General features: G+C 36.3%; 1 protein-coding gene across 3 annotated transcripts in view; it reads left to right on the forward strand.

Moving 5' to 3' along the window:
- Positions 1-16,844, forward strand: part of RNGTT (RNA guanylyltransferase and 5'-phosphatase) — a 334,659-nt gene that overhangs the window by 139,756 nt on the left and 178,059 nt on the right. For 2 of the 3 annotated variants that reach the window (XM_028847363.2, XM_028847366.2), the window contains exon 12: positions 16,595-16,663. The exons of the other annotated variant lie outside the window; for it this stretch is intronic. In XM_028847363.2, the coding sequence (XP_028703196.1) occupies positions 16,595-16,663 (69 nt within the window). The remainder of the gene's footprint in view (positions 1-16,594; positions 16,664-16,844) is intronic. 3 annotated transcript variants of the gene reach the window in all.

Here is a 16,844-nt window from a genome sequence, read left to right on the forward strand (position 1 = left end):
TGTGGAGTACTTTGAAATAATGATTTAGCAACTGTCTGTTGGTAGAGATTAATGAGGTAGAGTAGAAGAGAATGTCAGTAGAGTTGAAAATATTTAGGATCTTGGACACTAGGATGCTGAGTAGATTGTCCACATGTATGGTAGCATACATGAAGAAGACAAGGATGATTCAAGTACTAAAGTCCTTGTTGGTAGTTTGATGAATTACATGGAAAAATTAGGGTTAAGATTAGAGTAGCTGGTGGTTATGATGCCAAAGGATTGGGACTCTTTACTCAAAAGTAATGTAGTGTCTTGGAAATAACATTAAATTTCTAGGAGAATGCAGATCCTACTGTGTGGATGGTTGTTTTGTGGCACATGTGTTTATTAGCTGCGTGAGCTCTTTCAGCACCCCTTTCAGAATTTGCCCTTTTTCATTCTTTTTTCTTGGGGCTGTTTAATTAATGTGCCCCGCCTTACCTTTCCTGTTACTGTATCTGTGAGTATAACAGACTATTTCTACTTGAAACCTTCCTCTTAATGACCTTCTCTTTTCTATAGTTCAGTTAGGTGCTAAGACATCATTTCAGGAAAAATGACTTTATCTTTTATCTTCTAAAAAATATTTTTTAAATTTTATATAATTTTGGAGAATACTTAATGTTATGAAGGATACTATTCTTGACATTAAATAATTTGTTCTAGGTCTCATAAATGTTATAATAACTGTATATTTCAAAATTAAATTTTCTAATAATTTGCTGTTTATTGAATTATGAACTGAAAGAAAGTAGGTTGAAGATATTAAAGGACTAGTATTATTATCTTTATTGAAACTGTGATGTGGATATAATTTTACCTATCAGCAAACAAATATTTTTAACAGAAGTCTGCTTTTATTTATTATGCCCTGCAGAAGACAGAGAAATGTATGGTCACAAAAATGGTTTTGGCTAACTAAATATAGTTCTGTGTAGAAAAAACATAATGATTAAATTTTGCAAAGTCATTTATTGCTGATTTTAAGAGAAGTTAATTTTATTAAAACTGTTCTCAGTATGTATCACAAATTTATTTTTCTCTTGTTGATTATGGCTTTTGCAGCACAATTACAAAACATTTTGAACTGGGTTTATCATACTCATAATGAATTGGTAGTTAATTTCATAGCCTTATTTTATCAGTAACTGTGCATTCATCTTTAGCCTGATTTGATTTGGTTCCCGATGGATGAAATAAACTTTTTTCTTTTTTTCTTTGAGTTGGAGCTTCACTCTGGTTGTCCAGGCTGGAGTGCAATGGCAGGATCTCTGCTTACTGCAACCTCTGCCTCCCGGGTTCAAATGATTCTCCTGTCTCAGTCTCCTGAGTAACTGGGATTACAGGCATGTGCCACTATGCCTGGCTAATTTTTGTATTTTTAGTAGAGACGGGGTTTTACCATGTTGGCCAGGGTGGTCTCGAACTCCTGACCTCAGGTGATCAACCTGCTTTGGCCACCCAAAGTGCTGGGATTACAGGCGTGAGCTACCGCGCTCGGCCCAAAATAAACTTAAATTATGCTCCTGGTTAACCCAATGTCTTGAGCTTATGCTTCTAATATGCTGACTTTCAAAAAATGATAGTATATTTGACTGTATTTTTAGGTGTTTAAGAATACTCAGGAGCAATTGCACATGATGCTTAACCTGATGGAAATTACAGATGGATAAAAGAAATTAAATTGTTAGATGTTGACTCATCTTACATCTGTATAGAAGAATGATTTAAAAATGATGTGAATAGACTTGGATGGTGAAGGCATGGGATAGGTTAGTTATCATTTAGGTTCAGAGGTTGGCAAAGTACCTGAAGGAATAGGGTTAAGGTTGCTGATTACTTTGAGGAGAGGAGACATGATACAGTTCAGAGTGGTTTATTAATTTTCTGATAGTTGGAGAATATGCGTGTGCGTGTGTGTGTGTGTGTGTACATGTAGGTGTTGTGTGTGTATTTATATCTACACCTCCCCCCACCTTTTTTTTTTTTTTAACTTATTTTTTTGTAGAGATAGGATCTGGCTTTGTTGCCCAGGCTTTTCTTAAATTCCTGGCTTCAGACGATCCTCATACCATGGCCTCCCAAAGCGTTTGGATTACAAGTGTGAACCACTGTGCCTGGCCCACATTTTGGATGGGATGACCAGAACAATCAAGCTGTAAAAGATCCAAAAAATATAGCTTTAAAATTCCATCTGTCTGGTATGTCTGAAGTGAGATAACTGTACCTACTTAGTCCAGATACATGGTATGAAGAGGTTCTGAATACCTTGCATATTCCTTTTTGCTGAGAAGAAAGGGGTTTAAATGAAAGGCATGTATATGTTTAGGATTCCTTTTATGTATGCTAGACCAGAGTAGTTTTTGCTCTAGAGTGTACAGGGTGCCACCGTTGTTTTTCGGTGTGGCCCTAGAGCTTGCAACAAGCTAAAACGTATCTTTTTGTGATTCAGGTCTAGAACTGTATTCACTGGCCAGACTTTAAGGATTGAGTTCAAAGTTTCAGCGATGATTTGCATGTGAATAGTTTTAGGTCTCCATATTATTGTTTGGAAATAATGATAATCTCTCCCCCAGCCCGTGCATCCCCTATGTCCCCATCTCCTCCTTAGACTGTGATTACTTCCAGGAAACAGTGACATTGAAATTTTAAGTACTCATATATCTGGGTCACCTTTTCTAAGTTTTGGTGTATTGTAAATCAGCGCTTTCTCTAGATATTATTAGACTAGGTTTTAATACTGATTCTAGGGTGCTCACAATGATTTTTTTGAATGTTATTTTCAAATGCAAGCTTGAATGACTCATAGTTTCATATACTTGAGAACAAAAGAGTAATAAATGTAAATTGGTGTCGTTACTGGTTTAAGTACATTGCTTTTCCAATACTTAAAATATACTTTGCTTAGTCTTACCTCTGATACCTAGTGGTCTATGTCAGATACCCCATTATATGCTGGTTCTATTCATTCTTTTTTCTCATTAAAGAAGATTTTCATTTCTTCCCCCTTTTGTATACTTTACCCTTCTTTTTGCGTGTTCTTAGAATTCTTAGTCTTAGCCTAGGGACTATAAGTGCACATATATGTCCACATATACTGTATACACATATGTGCACCCCATGAGAAGATTGTAACTCACTAGACTGAAGTAGGATGGAACCTTTCTGGGAAATAATGTCCATATAGATGCATGGGAGATAACTAATAGAACTTTAATTTTGACATTGGAGCCTAATAACAATAAAATGAATGAAAGTTAGTATTCTTTAAAGGTGTTATGTCAAATCCCAGTGAACCATGTAATTACTTTGCTGCATTAAATTGTTGATAAATGCGTAATTTTAAGTACAGGAAATAAAATCACCATAACAGAGGTATACATGTTTTGCCATTTTGTTCACAATATATTTCATATAACATTCTAGATGGAAATCTTAGGTCTTATTTTTATATGATTTTGAGCTTTCTCTTTCTGTCCTAGCTTAAAATTGATACAAAGAATAGGGAAATGTTATACTTTTTTATATTGTGGAAAGTAAAGTTTATTTCTGAAACTCTCACTTCCGTTTTCCTGTTACTTTATTAGGCTGCAGAACATGTTTAGTTTACAGCTAAAATGCCATTTGGTATCCCAGTGTGGGTTGTCCTCATCCGGAGATATTCAATGTCTCTATTAAAGCGAAGCTGAAGGTCTCATCTGTGGTGGCTAACCGGGTCACTTTACTCACTAACAGAGAAGGCAACTTTGGCATCATTCTAGTCTGCCACTTCCTGAACAGCCTCTTGGCAATAATGCCTCACAGGGGAAGTCATAAGCTTTCCTGCTGATGGGTGTGACTTTGAGGACAGCTGAAATGGTATCGACTAGAGAAATAGAGTGACAAAAACCTATTGGAATATGTTTAGACCAACCGCATGGTCCTTGCTTCAACACCAGCCTCAAGTTTGGGGGTACCTAGGGCCTCTTTTACTTCAGACTGGCTGGCTGTAGTTACTGAGGTCCCCAATGACTCCCTCAGATTTGATAATTCACTGGTATGACCCATAAAACTCAGAGAAGCAGTATACTTAGAATTAGAGTTTTATTATAATGAAAGGATACCTACTAAAACCAGCCACAGGAGAGGCATGTGGGCAGAATCTGGGAGAGGCTCAAAAGCAAAGCTTCTGGTTGTCCTTTCCTGGTGGAGTCACGGATGGTGTTACCTATTCCTGGCTATGATGTATGACAGTCCAGGGAAGTTTATGCAAGCTTTTGGTGTTCACAGTTTATACTGGAATTTGTTCACATACTGACCCTGTGTCTGACCTTTAGTCTTTATCTCCACCCAAAAGGTCAGGCTAATACATTTAGTCTCTAGTTCCTTTGGAGATCAGAGCTGGTAGGGTATTCCAGGAAGCTCCCATCATGAGTCACATTGTTAGACTCTCCAGTGACTCCAGGTACTCTTGTCAAGGAGGATATCCCCAGGGCCTAGAGATCATCTCCCAGTAGCTGAAGGCAAAGGCCAGGACCTCTCTTTGGTAAAATGAATTCCTCAACACACCTTTTTAAACAGAGGGTGTATTTTTGCAATTTCTCATATTACTCTTTGTTTGAAAATCTTAAATTTTATTTTACAAATGAATGATTTCCCCTTTATGTTCAAATTAGAACTATTTAGCCTTTTCCTTTTTTTTTTTTTTTAAATCTCTCTACTTTTTCTCCCTCATGACATCCAGATCAGTCATTTATCCTGTTTAGTTGTATTTTTACTGCATTATGTATTTATGGCCAAATATCCATTGTATTCGTATATTTGTTTCAAAAGTACTTACTATTCTTCTAAACTGATAGGTCATGCTTTTCTACCCGCAAAACAAATATTCACTTATATTTCTTACGAGCTGCAATCTGAATACAGAGTATAGCATGAACAAAGGTTTAATGATATCAAAGTATATAAACATTTTCGAAAAGGTGAGCATTTCATTGTGGTTTGATTACAGACATATTCAGGAGAGTTTTCCCAGAAAAAAAGGGCTTTCGAAACCATGCTAAGGCAACTTGGACTATAGACAGTGAAGAACATTCAAAGATTTTTAGATATGGCCATGACACACTACAAATTGTTTGTTTTAGAAAGTCAGTGAGTAGCATTAGTGAGTAGAAATAGTTTGAAGAAAGGAAATTAACCTAGAAGCAACTCTGTATGCCCAATATTACTGTTGTCTTCACTGGAGATATACATAGGTAATAAAGGATGATTTTTGAGGAAGTTATTAACTTATGAGGGATGACTTTAGCTTTTTTTTTTTTTAAATCTTACCTCTTTCGTAATATGTATACAAGTCTAATAAACTTTTAAACTTTTCTAACAATTTTTTATGTTTTCATTATACACAACCTCTTGGGATAATACTGCCTATATATTTTTCTACCTAACCTATAACCTATGGTTATGACCTAGCCATACCAGCTTATTTTTATAGATCCTTGCACTGTGGTATTCATTTTATATTTATTTAACACACATTTATTGAGTGAGAGATTACTGTACACCAGATTATTGTAATAGATGTTGAAAATACAATGAATATAAGATGTGATTCCTGACCTTAAAAAGCATACGTGTCAATTTAGTAGTCAGACAGATGGGAAAAGCCTGTGATGGAGGGAAGCATAGGATACTTTGGTAGTTTATTGAAGGAGCATATAACCTAGACTAGACTAGAGATTAGGAGAAGATTTTTGGGACTCTGACACTCTAGTTTAGAATAGCAGTTAAAAATATAGACTCTGGAGCTAGAATGCATTTGGATTCTCAATTTCTTGCTGTGTAACCTTAGGTAAGTTCTTAACTTCACCTATAAAATGGGAATCACAATAATCCCTACTTTATTTGGTAATTATGAGGCTAAAAATGTTACCGAGCAAAAGGGCTTGCTGCATGATGCGCTAGAAGCCAATACTATGACACTTGAGTTTTTTGGGAAAAGAAAAGCTTTTTATTACAAGTCGACTAACAAGAAGAAAGGAGTCCAGCTCCAATCTGTCTCTCTGTGCTGACTTTAAGGCAGTAATTTCATTAGAAAAGGTTTAGGGAGTGTGTTCTGGGATTGGTAGGTGATTGGTGGAAGGAGAGGGAGGTCTGGAAAGTCCTCAGGCATGCACAGCTATTTATTCATACTACCTCATGGATCTCATGTGCAAATTTCAGGGGGAGTTAGTATGAAGCCTGTGGTGGAAATTTGATCTGTGACACCGGCAGGTTCGTTCTGTGCAAACGCCGGTGGGCCATATCGGTTCCAATTGATTTCAGCCAGGTTTTAAATCTCATAAGTGGAGGGAGTTTCAGTGTTTGAGCAATTTGTTTCTTTTTTTAATTTGCCACCCTGCAGGCTTAATAATTTCTGCCAGTCACTGGTTTCTTTAACTCTTTAGGGCATAGTTTAAAAATAAGTTAAAATATGTAAAGTGCTTGGAACAGTACCTGGCATATATTAATAGTTTTGTGTGTGTTACTTCCTTCTCTTGCTCTTCTCATCATTTTCTAAAAAATGAATATGTAATTAGTACTCAGTAAATATTTGAATAAATCCTTGAATGATAGATGAAAATATAATTGCTGTTTTGTTCCCTTAGAAGTCTTTAAGCGTCTCCACTGAAAGCATTTAAGGTAAAATAACTATTTTATGTGTATTTATGTCCATATTAACTCATAAATTCATCAGTTTCATAAAGTGTAAGCTCATATGATACGTAAGCAATGTTGAATTTGACTGCTTGTAGATGAGGATGTCCTCTCCAGTTGGTCTCACGCGTCCGTCTTACTATATACCCTGTCCAGTTCAGGTTATGGCCTGGCACGTATAGACATTTTAGTTTGGGGTCTCCACACTAGACCCTGCCACCCGCTCTTCCAAGATGGACATGCAGTAAACCCTTTTACATCTCAAACACTTAACACAGTGGTTGCCACTTATTGGTACCAAGTAAATTTTTGTTGAATGAGTGAATGATGCCTAAATTATGAAATTAAGAAAAATTAGAAATCTAACAAAAAGAACTTTTATTGCTCCATGAGGATGTAGTTGACTACTTCTTTGTGGATCTGTGAAGGGATTTTGGTAAAAATAAGACTAATGGCAACCAAAATTAAGAGGTTATATTTTCTAGAGAAATTTTGTTTTAAGATTTTCTAACTTGTCAAGTAGGATTCACCAGAATTATTATGCTTCTTTTTTATTGCAATAATATGGGTTAATGAAAGAGCCAACAATAGTATTGCAAAAGCGATTTATATTTTGATTAGCTAACTTGAATGACATAGTTGTTTAGGCACTATTGGTAAATAGTGGCAATCAAGTCATTCTTTTTTAAAAAAGAAGATAATGATGTTGGCTTTGTGATGAACAAGAAGGATGACTTGTAGGATTATTATTTACTGATTAGAAGGACATTCAGAGTATAGAAGCATTGAATAATCTTAACCTGAACTAGAAGTTAGATTTTGGGATTGAAAACCAATAAAGATTAGTATCCAGGGGAGTGCAAATTTCCATTTTTGGGGGAGTTTTTAAACTAAACCTTGGATTTGTGGGGAGTTAATGAAAGCACATAAAAGAGTCAAGAGACAGAAGTTACTATATTGAGTATTCTCAGGCAATGAGTTGAGGCTTTGTGGGAATATCTGCTCAGAAAATGTCTGAGTAGAATAGACCAGAACTGAGAGGTGGAGGTAGTTTCTTCTTTTTTAAGTATTCCATTGGTATATTTTTCCATACTATAATGAATTGATATTGCCAATTCGTATTTCTAATAACATTGGAGATTCAGTTTCTTCTTCACTGTAGTCTTAAGCTGTCATTTTGCTTATTATTTTTAAAAGGCTCCTTTCTGTGCTTTGTAACTTTGCAGTTTCTATTTTGTTTCTCATGTTTCTAATGTCAAGCCTTTTACATTATCTTTCTCTGCTTATGCATTTATAACAACTTGGTTTTTGGATGCATCATGATTCATAGACATAAAATATCAACTCGGAGTCAATCATATGGTAACCTTTGTCAGTTCCTCCAATCTTTGGTCCATGCTACATGCCCTCTGTAGGATATTTCAGATGGTATTCAAAGATAAGATTATGTTCATAAGTAAGCAAATTTAAATTTTATAGGAAAAACCTTATGAAAACTATCAAGCTTTATTAAAAATTGATATATAATGTCTACTGTTTTACTTTTCATCCAATTATCTTTGAATTTTGTCTGGAGGGAAAATGATCAAGAAAATCGTAATTCTGAAAAGGATTGTATCCTAGTTTAGGGTAATTGACCACACATATTCCACTTTAAATTTCTCCAAGATTTTTCAATTAAACATTTCTAAATTAGGATTCTTTTATTTGTTAGAAGTGTTTTAAAAGCATCTAGGGTAATTTAAGTAAAACCACATTTCTGAAGAAAGGTTGACAGGGAGAAATTGTAGTTATGTCATCACATGTAAATGTTTTTACTGTCAAATTGAAATTAAGGTATTATTTAGGCATATTGGCCAAGGCTTATGTTGTTATTGGGTCCTCATATCCCTCACATCCCATTAGCATGTCCTAATGCTGGCTTGGTTTCTAGCATTGAAGGCAGTCAGGAAATACCTATCTCATGAACACTGCATGCAATTGTATTTTTATTGGGATGTTAATTAACCAGTAAATTATCTATGAAAAACTTAGCTTAGTACTTCCTACATTAGCATACCAGTGCAACTCATGAATAAGTTTTACTTTATATATAGAAAAGGAGAAAAAGAAACAGTAGCTTATTTTTTTGGATATAGTATCAGATACAAAAGAATATCAAAGTGAATTTAAAATTATATCTGATATTTAAATTATTAAATAAAACCTGACCTTTCAAGTCATGCTATTTTAAGCATATTGAGACTCTCTTTTTGGCTTTTTGGCAACTCCTCTTTTCATGGAGACTGTGCCTGACAGACTGTTCTCTCAAAGGCTGCCCATCATCGTTGCTGAATACACTGCCCAATGTTTGGTTTGACTTATAACCTTGGCCTCTCAATTTCTTTGAAATTTTCATCTCAGCGACTTAATTTTGAAATTTGGAAATTCATTCCTACCTATTAGTCAGTATCCTATATTTTTAAATTTGGATATACTGCTTGGAGACAACTTCCATCTTTAAAAGCAGCTGGGACATTTCATTAGCTTCACCATCCAGTGAGCTATGGCTGTTCTGTCTTCAGTGAGGTCTGGTCTTAGTCTTACGAGGGGATAGGTTGCTTTTATTGTGTACACTATCTCAGCCCACGTGGCTATTTTTTGTTTCTGAGATTATGAAATTCTTTACAGTTCTCCTTACTTTCTTAAGGTGGAAGTTGAGGTCATTGATCGTAACCTTTTTGCTTAAATTTTTTTTTTTTTTGGTAAAAATGGGTAAAATTTTTTTTTTTTTTGCTTTTCTTAGGCGATATCTAATTCTGTTGCCCAGGTTGGAGTGTAGTGCTGCAATCAGGGCTCATTGCAGCTGCAACCTCTGGGGCTCAGATGATCCTCCTGCCTCAGCCTCCTGAGTAGCTGCAACTTAGGTGCATGCCACCATGCCCGGCTACTTTTTAAATTTTTTGTAGAGACAAGGTCTCGCTATGTTGCCCAGGCTGGTCTCAATCTCCTGGCCTTAAGTGATCCTCCCACCACAGCCTCCCAAAGTGCTGGGATTACAGGTATGAGCCATTGTGCCTGGTCATTGACCTTCTTTTTTAATTAGGTATTTCATGCAGCAAAATTTTCTGTAAAATGCTTTAGCTGCATCTCTCAAATATTAATCTACTCTGTTTTTGTTTTCATTCTGTTTATAATACTTTAAAATTTCCCTTTTAATTTCTTCTTTTATTCATGGGTTATTTAGAAGTGTGTTAATTTTCAAATATTGGGTGACTTTCCAAATATTGACATCTAATTTAATTCCTTATGGTCAGAGAATATACTTTGAAATGTGTTGTATGCTTTTAGGAAAAAAACCATTTTTTCCTGGTTTGGGTGGAGTATTTTATAAATGTCAGTTAGGTCAGGTTGTTTTATAGTGATTTAGTCTTACATATCCTCACTGGCTTTGTGTCTGCTTGTGTTTTGTAAGTCTTTTCAAGGTGTCTTTACTACTAGTGATTTTTTTTTTTCTACTTGTCCAGCTGTTTGCTCAGAAAAGAGTGTTAAATTCTCTGTTATAATTGAGGATTTCCCCACTATTTTTCTTTTTTTTTTTTTTGAGACGAAATCTCGTTCTGTCGCCCAGGCTGGAGTGCAGTGGCCGGATCTCAGCTCACTGCAAGCTCCGCCTCCCAGGTTTACGCCATTCTCCTGCCTCAGCCTCCCGAGTACCTGGGACTACAGGCGCCCACCACCACGCCCGGCTAGTTTTTTGTGTTTTTTTAGTAGAGACGGGGTTTCACCATGTTAGCCAAGATGGTCTCTATCTGACCTCGTAATCCGCCCGTCTCGGCCTCCCAAAGTGCTGGGATTACAGGCTTGAGCCACTGCGCCCGGCCTCCCCACTGTTTTTCTTACTTATTTTGTCAGTTTTATTTTGAAGCTTTTTTTTTTCTTTTTAGTTTTTATTTTTTATTATACTTTAAGTTCTAGGGTACATGTGCACAACGTGCAGGTTTGCTACATATGTATACATGGCCATGTTGGTGTGCTGCACCCATTAACTCGTCATTTACATTAGGTGTATCTCCTAATGCTATCCCTCCACCCTCCCCACTCCCCACAATAGGACCCGGTGTGTGATGTTCCCCATCCTGTGTCCAAGTGATCTCATTGTTCAATTCCCACCTATGAGTGAGAACATGTGGTGTTTGGTTTTCTGTTCTTGCAACAGTTTGCTGAGAGTGATGGTTTCCAGCTGCATCCATGTCCCTACAAAGGACACGAATTCATCCTTTTTTATGGCTGCATAATATTCCATGTGTAAGGCTTGTATACATTTAAGATTGTTACAGATTCTTGATGAATTGACCCCCTTTGTCAGTATGTATTGTTTTCATCTCTAGTAATTTCTCGTTCTGAAGTTCTCGTTGTCTTATATTAATATAGTCTAGATGCTTCAGCTTTTTTTCCATTAGCACTGGATTTGACATCTTTTTCCATCCCTGTACTTTTTATCTAATGGACTCTTTATGTACAAAGTGGGCTGTTGTAGACACTATATATATAAAGTTGGTTCTTTTGTTTTTTTTTTTTTTTAGAGGGATCTCACTCTGTCACTCAGGCTGGAATTCACGTGATCTGGGCTCACTGCAACCTCTGCTTCCAGGGCTTAAGTTATCCTCCCACCTCAGCTTCCCAAATAGCTGGGACTACAGGTGCACGCCACTGTGGCCTGGCTTTGACTATGGTTTTGACTTTGCTTTTGACTATGATAAACCAACATTTTTTTTTGTATTTTTTGTAGAGATGGGATTTTTCCATGTTGCCTAGGCTGGTCTTGAACTCCTGAGCTCAAAATATCTGCCTGCCTCTGCCCCTCAAAGTGCTGGCATTACTGACATGAGCCACCACACCCAGCTGGTTCTTGATTTCTTAAAAAAATTTATTAATAATGACAATCTCTGCTGGTTGATTTTGTAATGTTGTGGTTTCTAGAAGAAATATCATTAGAATGAAAAAAAAAATCAATCTCCTATAAATCTACCATCTTACTACTTGATTAACTACATGGCTTGCCCAATGTTTTCTCATTTTCTTTTTTCTTTTTGTCTTGCCATCATTTGGATTACTTGAGAATGTTCTTATTCCATGACATCTCCACTTTTTTGGCCTATTAGATATACATCTTTATGTATATTTTAGCAGTTGTTCTAAGGTTTATAGTATCTCTTTTCACAATTTACATTTACCTTTTTTTTTTTTTTTTTTTTTGAGATGGAGTCTCGCTCTGTCACCCAGGCTGGAGTGCAGTGGTGTGATCTTGGCTCACTGCAAGCTCTGCCTCCCGGGTTCATGCCATTCTCCTGCCTCAGCCTCCTGAGTAGCTGGGACTACAGGCGCCTGCCACCACGCCCGGCTAATTTTTTTTTTTTTTTTTTTTTTTTGTATTTTTAGTAGAGACAGGGTTTCACCATGTTAGCCAGGATGGTCTCAATCTCCTGACCTCATGATCCACCTGCCTTGGCCTCCCAAAGTGCTGGGATTACAGATGTGAGCCACCACGCCTGGCCTAATTTACTTTTAAATAATAGTATGCCACTTCATAGTTGGGGTTCTTTCTCATTTCCTTTATATCTTCAGTGCTCCAAAGAATTTATATTTTCTCAGCAGTTGGCTGCTGTTACTTGTATTTATTGTAATGCCTAGAGTATAAGAGTTTTCTCCTGGTGTTTCCGTTTCACGTGTAGCTTTCAGTAAGCTCTGCTCCCTTGTACCACAGAGTATTCTATTTTCATACTTCTAGTACTTTTCCCCATATGTAAACAACTATTTCTTGCCACTCAGTGCCAGGCTTGTGAAGACTGTGGAGTTTTCTTAGTTTTTCTTCTCTAGCCTTAGTATGAAACAGAACCTGAGCACCTGAATCGCAGGCATGACTTTTCCTGAGTGGGTCTTCCCTCTCCCTCTTGCCAGTGAAGTTTTGCCTTGCATAGGGATATTTTGTTAGGTCTAAGTCTTTCTGCTTTTTATCAATATAATATCATTGGTCCAAGCCTGTCTCCAGCTTCTTGTATAGCTGCATATGAATTTATTCCCAGGTAATGTTTGCATCGTATCAAGAAGGGTTTGGAAAGCAGGAGGGTTTTAATGTCTGTGTACAACCGAGGTGGGGCATTCTCATGTGTCCTGCCCTGCCGGTGATCTTTCTTGTGAAGCCTGATAGAAGCCTGGGAAAAAGTTTGTATCTCTTGTGTTTGGGGCTTCCAGGGTTTCTAAACTGTTCCACTCACCCAGACTTAGTTTTTAAGAATTGGCCAGATGTTCAGTTGTTTTCTTTGTACTCACTTATGGCTGCCACTTCCTCTTCCTTTTCCCTACCAAAGAAGACATGAATTCATATACTTCATCCTCGTTTGGAGGGGCTGGGATTAGTTTATGTGGTTGCCTGCAGATGTCAGCTTTCTGATGGCCATAACAAAAGTTATGCTTTGATAGATTATCTGCTTTTTTATTATCATCAGTGTGGAAGCAGCATTCTCTTACTATTTTTCACATTGTAAATGAATAAGGAACTTTATCTTAAACCAGGATTTTAAAGGTTTCTTCAAAGAGCAAAGCACTTTAAGATTATGAACATAGATCTATGGAATGAATGAGGGGAAAAAGCATTTTCCTGACGTTAGTCAATCAGTACTTGTAGCTTGGGGTAACATCTGCAGTTATAGTCTCATGTATAATTTGAAGTATGCTGTAAATCAGAGACAGCAGCAGTGAAAGTAATGGAAACTGGCTAAATGACTTAAATGTTGGCTCTAATGATGAAGATACTGACATATGGAAGATGGCCATAACAAGTTTGGATACATTTTTTTTTAAGAATTGTGAATAGACAAAAGGTGATATTTCTAATTTAATAAACACATTACATATATGATCTCATATGAATATAAAAATCAGTTAATATAAAGTATACAATATTAATAACATTTTTAGATTTCATCTCTATTCTTAGAAAACCTTTTTTTCTTCAAGAATTTTACCTCTCTTCATATTCACTTTATTCATATAGTATATGCTATAATGCATTTAAAGTGTATACAATTTTTGTTAAATATAGAAATGGGGTCTTGCCTTGTTGGCCAGGTTGGTCTTGAACTCCTGGTGCCTCAAGCAGTTCCCTGCCTCACCCTTCCAAAGTGCCAGAATTACAGGTGTGAGCCACTGTGTCTGGCCAAGTCTATAAAATTTAAGTGGCTATTGGAGGACCTATATATTTAGGAACTTGCAGAAATCTTTGGGACATTTGTTTCAGAGAGTCATAAGACTTTATTTAGTTATCTCTTGATTTTTAAGTCTGATATTATCTGTTCTGAGTGATTTTACTTTACTGTCTGAATTAAAGCTAGTTGCTTATGTCTGATGACCTCAGTTTCCTTTTCTGGCAAATTGAATAATAATTCAAAATTTGAGAATACACATCTCATGAGGAGTTATGTATTTTGAATGGTATGTTAGGTACCAAGCACAACACTTCGTGGTAGGTCTTTGATACATGATAGGTGATATCATAAATGTTATGTGTCAAGTGAAGAAAAAAATATTGTCTAGAATAATGCAGCGAAGCTCCTATTTTGACCCATGAATTTTCAGTCCTTTAAATACTCTGATTTATAAAAAGAGTAGAATAAAAAATGAAATTACTTTCATTTCTGTGGCAGGCAGCATCATGTTATGTAGAGTCTTGCTAACTGGCTATTTTTTATTGTTACTTTATACTTTATATACAGGCATGGTCCATTACATGAATTTGAGAAGTTTGGTTGAAGAATGGAAACACCATCTTAACTTGCCATAAATGATGTACCCACAATACAAGTAGAGCAAATGAAAGATTGAAGGTTACATTTTTTTAATAACCTTTTTTTTTTTTTTTTTTTAAAAAAAAGAGATTATTGTGGTGTTTGGTTTTTATTGCATCATTGCTCAGCAGAAATGCTATGAATTTAGCAAGTAACTTTTTTTTTTTTTTTTTTTTTTGAGATGGAGTTTCACTCTGTTATCCAGGCTGGAGTGCAGTGGCTCACTGCAACCTCCACCTCTCGGGTTCAGGTGATTCTCCTGCCTCGGCCTTGTGAGTAGTAGCTGGGACTACAGGTGCGCGTCACCACACCGGCTAATTTTTGTATTTTTTAGTAGAGATGGGGTTTCACCATATTGGACAGGCTGGTCTTGAACTCCTGACCTCGTGATCTGCCTGCCTTGGCCTCCCAAAGTACTGGGGTTACAGGTGTGAGCCACCACGCCCAGCCAACTTTTTCATCCTTCAAAACTGAAACTCATTGAAGACTATCCCCCAAGCCTCTGGCAATTACTGATCTAATTTCTGTCTCGGTGTGAGAAAGGAACATTGAAATTTTAAGGAAATATAGATATTTAAACTCAAATTTGAACTGCCCTCAGTTTAGAGAAATTATGGATTTTGAAGGATGAAATGGCAGAGAAGATGAAGTCACAGTTTGGGAGGAGAATCAGAGATTTTTATTCCAAGTGAAATATGTACTTGAAGTTTTGGTTGTTGCTTTTGGAAAGCAAATCTTGTAAGCTTAAACGTAGTACTTTCAAGAGTGTGTGATTGTGACAAAAGGGATGTATAACACATAGCATATCCAAAAATTTAGGAGACATGTTTGAATCATAGAACTCTCCTTAATTTTCTGTTAATTGGCCAGATTCTAGATAACCTGGTGTGTGGGAGGGACCTGGTGGGAAGTAATTGATTCGTGGGTGCTGTTTTCCCCCATACTGTTCTCATGATGGTAAGTTCTCATGAGATCTGATGCTTTTATAAGGGGTTTCCTGCTTGACACTCATTCTCTTGCCTACTGCCATGTAAGACATGCCTTTGCTCTTCCTTCACCTTCTGCCATGACTGTGAGGCCACCCCAGCTATGTGGAACAGCAAGTCCATTAAACCTCTTTTTCTTTATAAATTACCCAGTCTCGAGTATGTCTTTATTAGCAAGCGTGAAAATGAATTGCTACACCTGGCTCTGTGAAAGTATGTTTTGTTCTCTTCTCCGACATGCAAAAATTCGTGTTTCAGGCCTCCATCAGTGATATACATGTTAAGTTCTTCAAAATAATAAAAATCTGTGAAAGAGATGCGTTAAAACACGTAGTAAGTCAGAATTAATTAGAGGGTATAGGGTCTATAACTCTGTTGATACGGCATTGAAAAAACTGTTAATTGTATTTTTTACTGTGTATTCTTTGCAATGAATTCTCTGCTTGGAAAAATGTAGAAAAGACACACAAAAAAACCCAAAGTAAGATTAAAATCATTTTGTAAGGGTTCTTGGAAAACACAATGTATTTTTGGATTATAATCTCCATGTTTCAGCTGGTTTGTGGTTACAAATTTTTGCCCCCAAGCAAGTGTCTTTGTAGCTTTGGGCTATAATCTTCATGTTTCAGCTAGTTTGTAGTTACAGATTTTTGCTTCTGATTTTTTTTGTGTGTTTATTTTTTATTCCTTTTATCTATTACTTTCCAGAGTTTCTACTTTCACTTTGTTTTTGCTTCTGTGTCTTTCTTCCTTTTGTGCTGGCTTAGGAATAGATTTAAAAATATGTTTTCAATGCTTTATTTATTATTTTGGCTGTTGTACTTAGGACTATTGTTTAGAATATCTAGCCTGGCAAGGAATGGAAATTTTCGTGTGTGTGCGCGCGCGCGTGTGTGTGTGTGTGTGTGTATATTCAGATCTTAGAATGTATTAACCTAGATTCCTTTAGACCTATCCCTTTGTCTTATTTTGTTTTTCAGTTCTTATAACTTATATATTACATTTTTATAAAGCCTAGCAAGACATTTAAATACTTTTAAAGTGATTATTATATTTTTAAAGAATACATGTGTATTTATTTTATAGCTACTTGAAGGAAATTTTGCCAAAGAAGTGAGCCATGAAATGGATGGACTTATTTTTCAGCCTACTGGAGTAAGTTCATTTGTCTCTGTGTGTGTGTGCATTTGTCTGTGTGTTTGTGTGTGTGTGTACACACAGATATACATATATATACACATACACATATATGTCTCAGACTTATTTACTTAGAATTGATTACTGCTGTGATTTCTACTTTTCCTTAAAATAAGTTGCTCATTATGAAAGATTTTAT

This window comes from Macaca mulatta, chromosome 4 (assembly GCF_049350105.2).
Source record: "Macaca mulatta isolate MMU2019108-1 chromosome 4, T2T-MMU8v2.0, whole genome shotgun sequence".
Classification (NCBI taxonomy): domain Eukaryota; kingdom Metazoa; phylum Chordata; class Mammalia; order Primates; family Cercopithecidae; genus Macaca; species Macaca mulatta.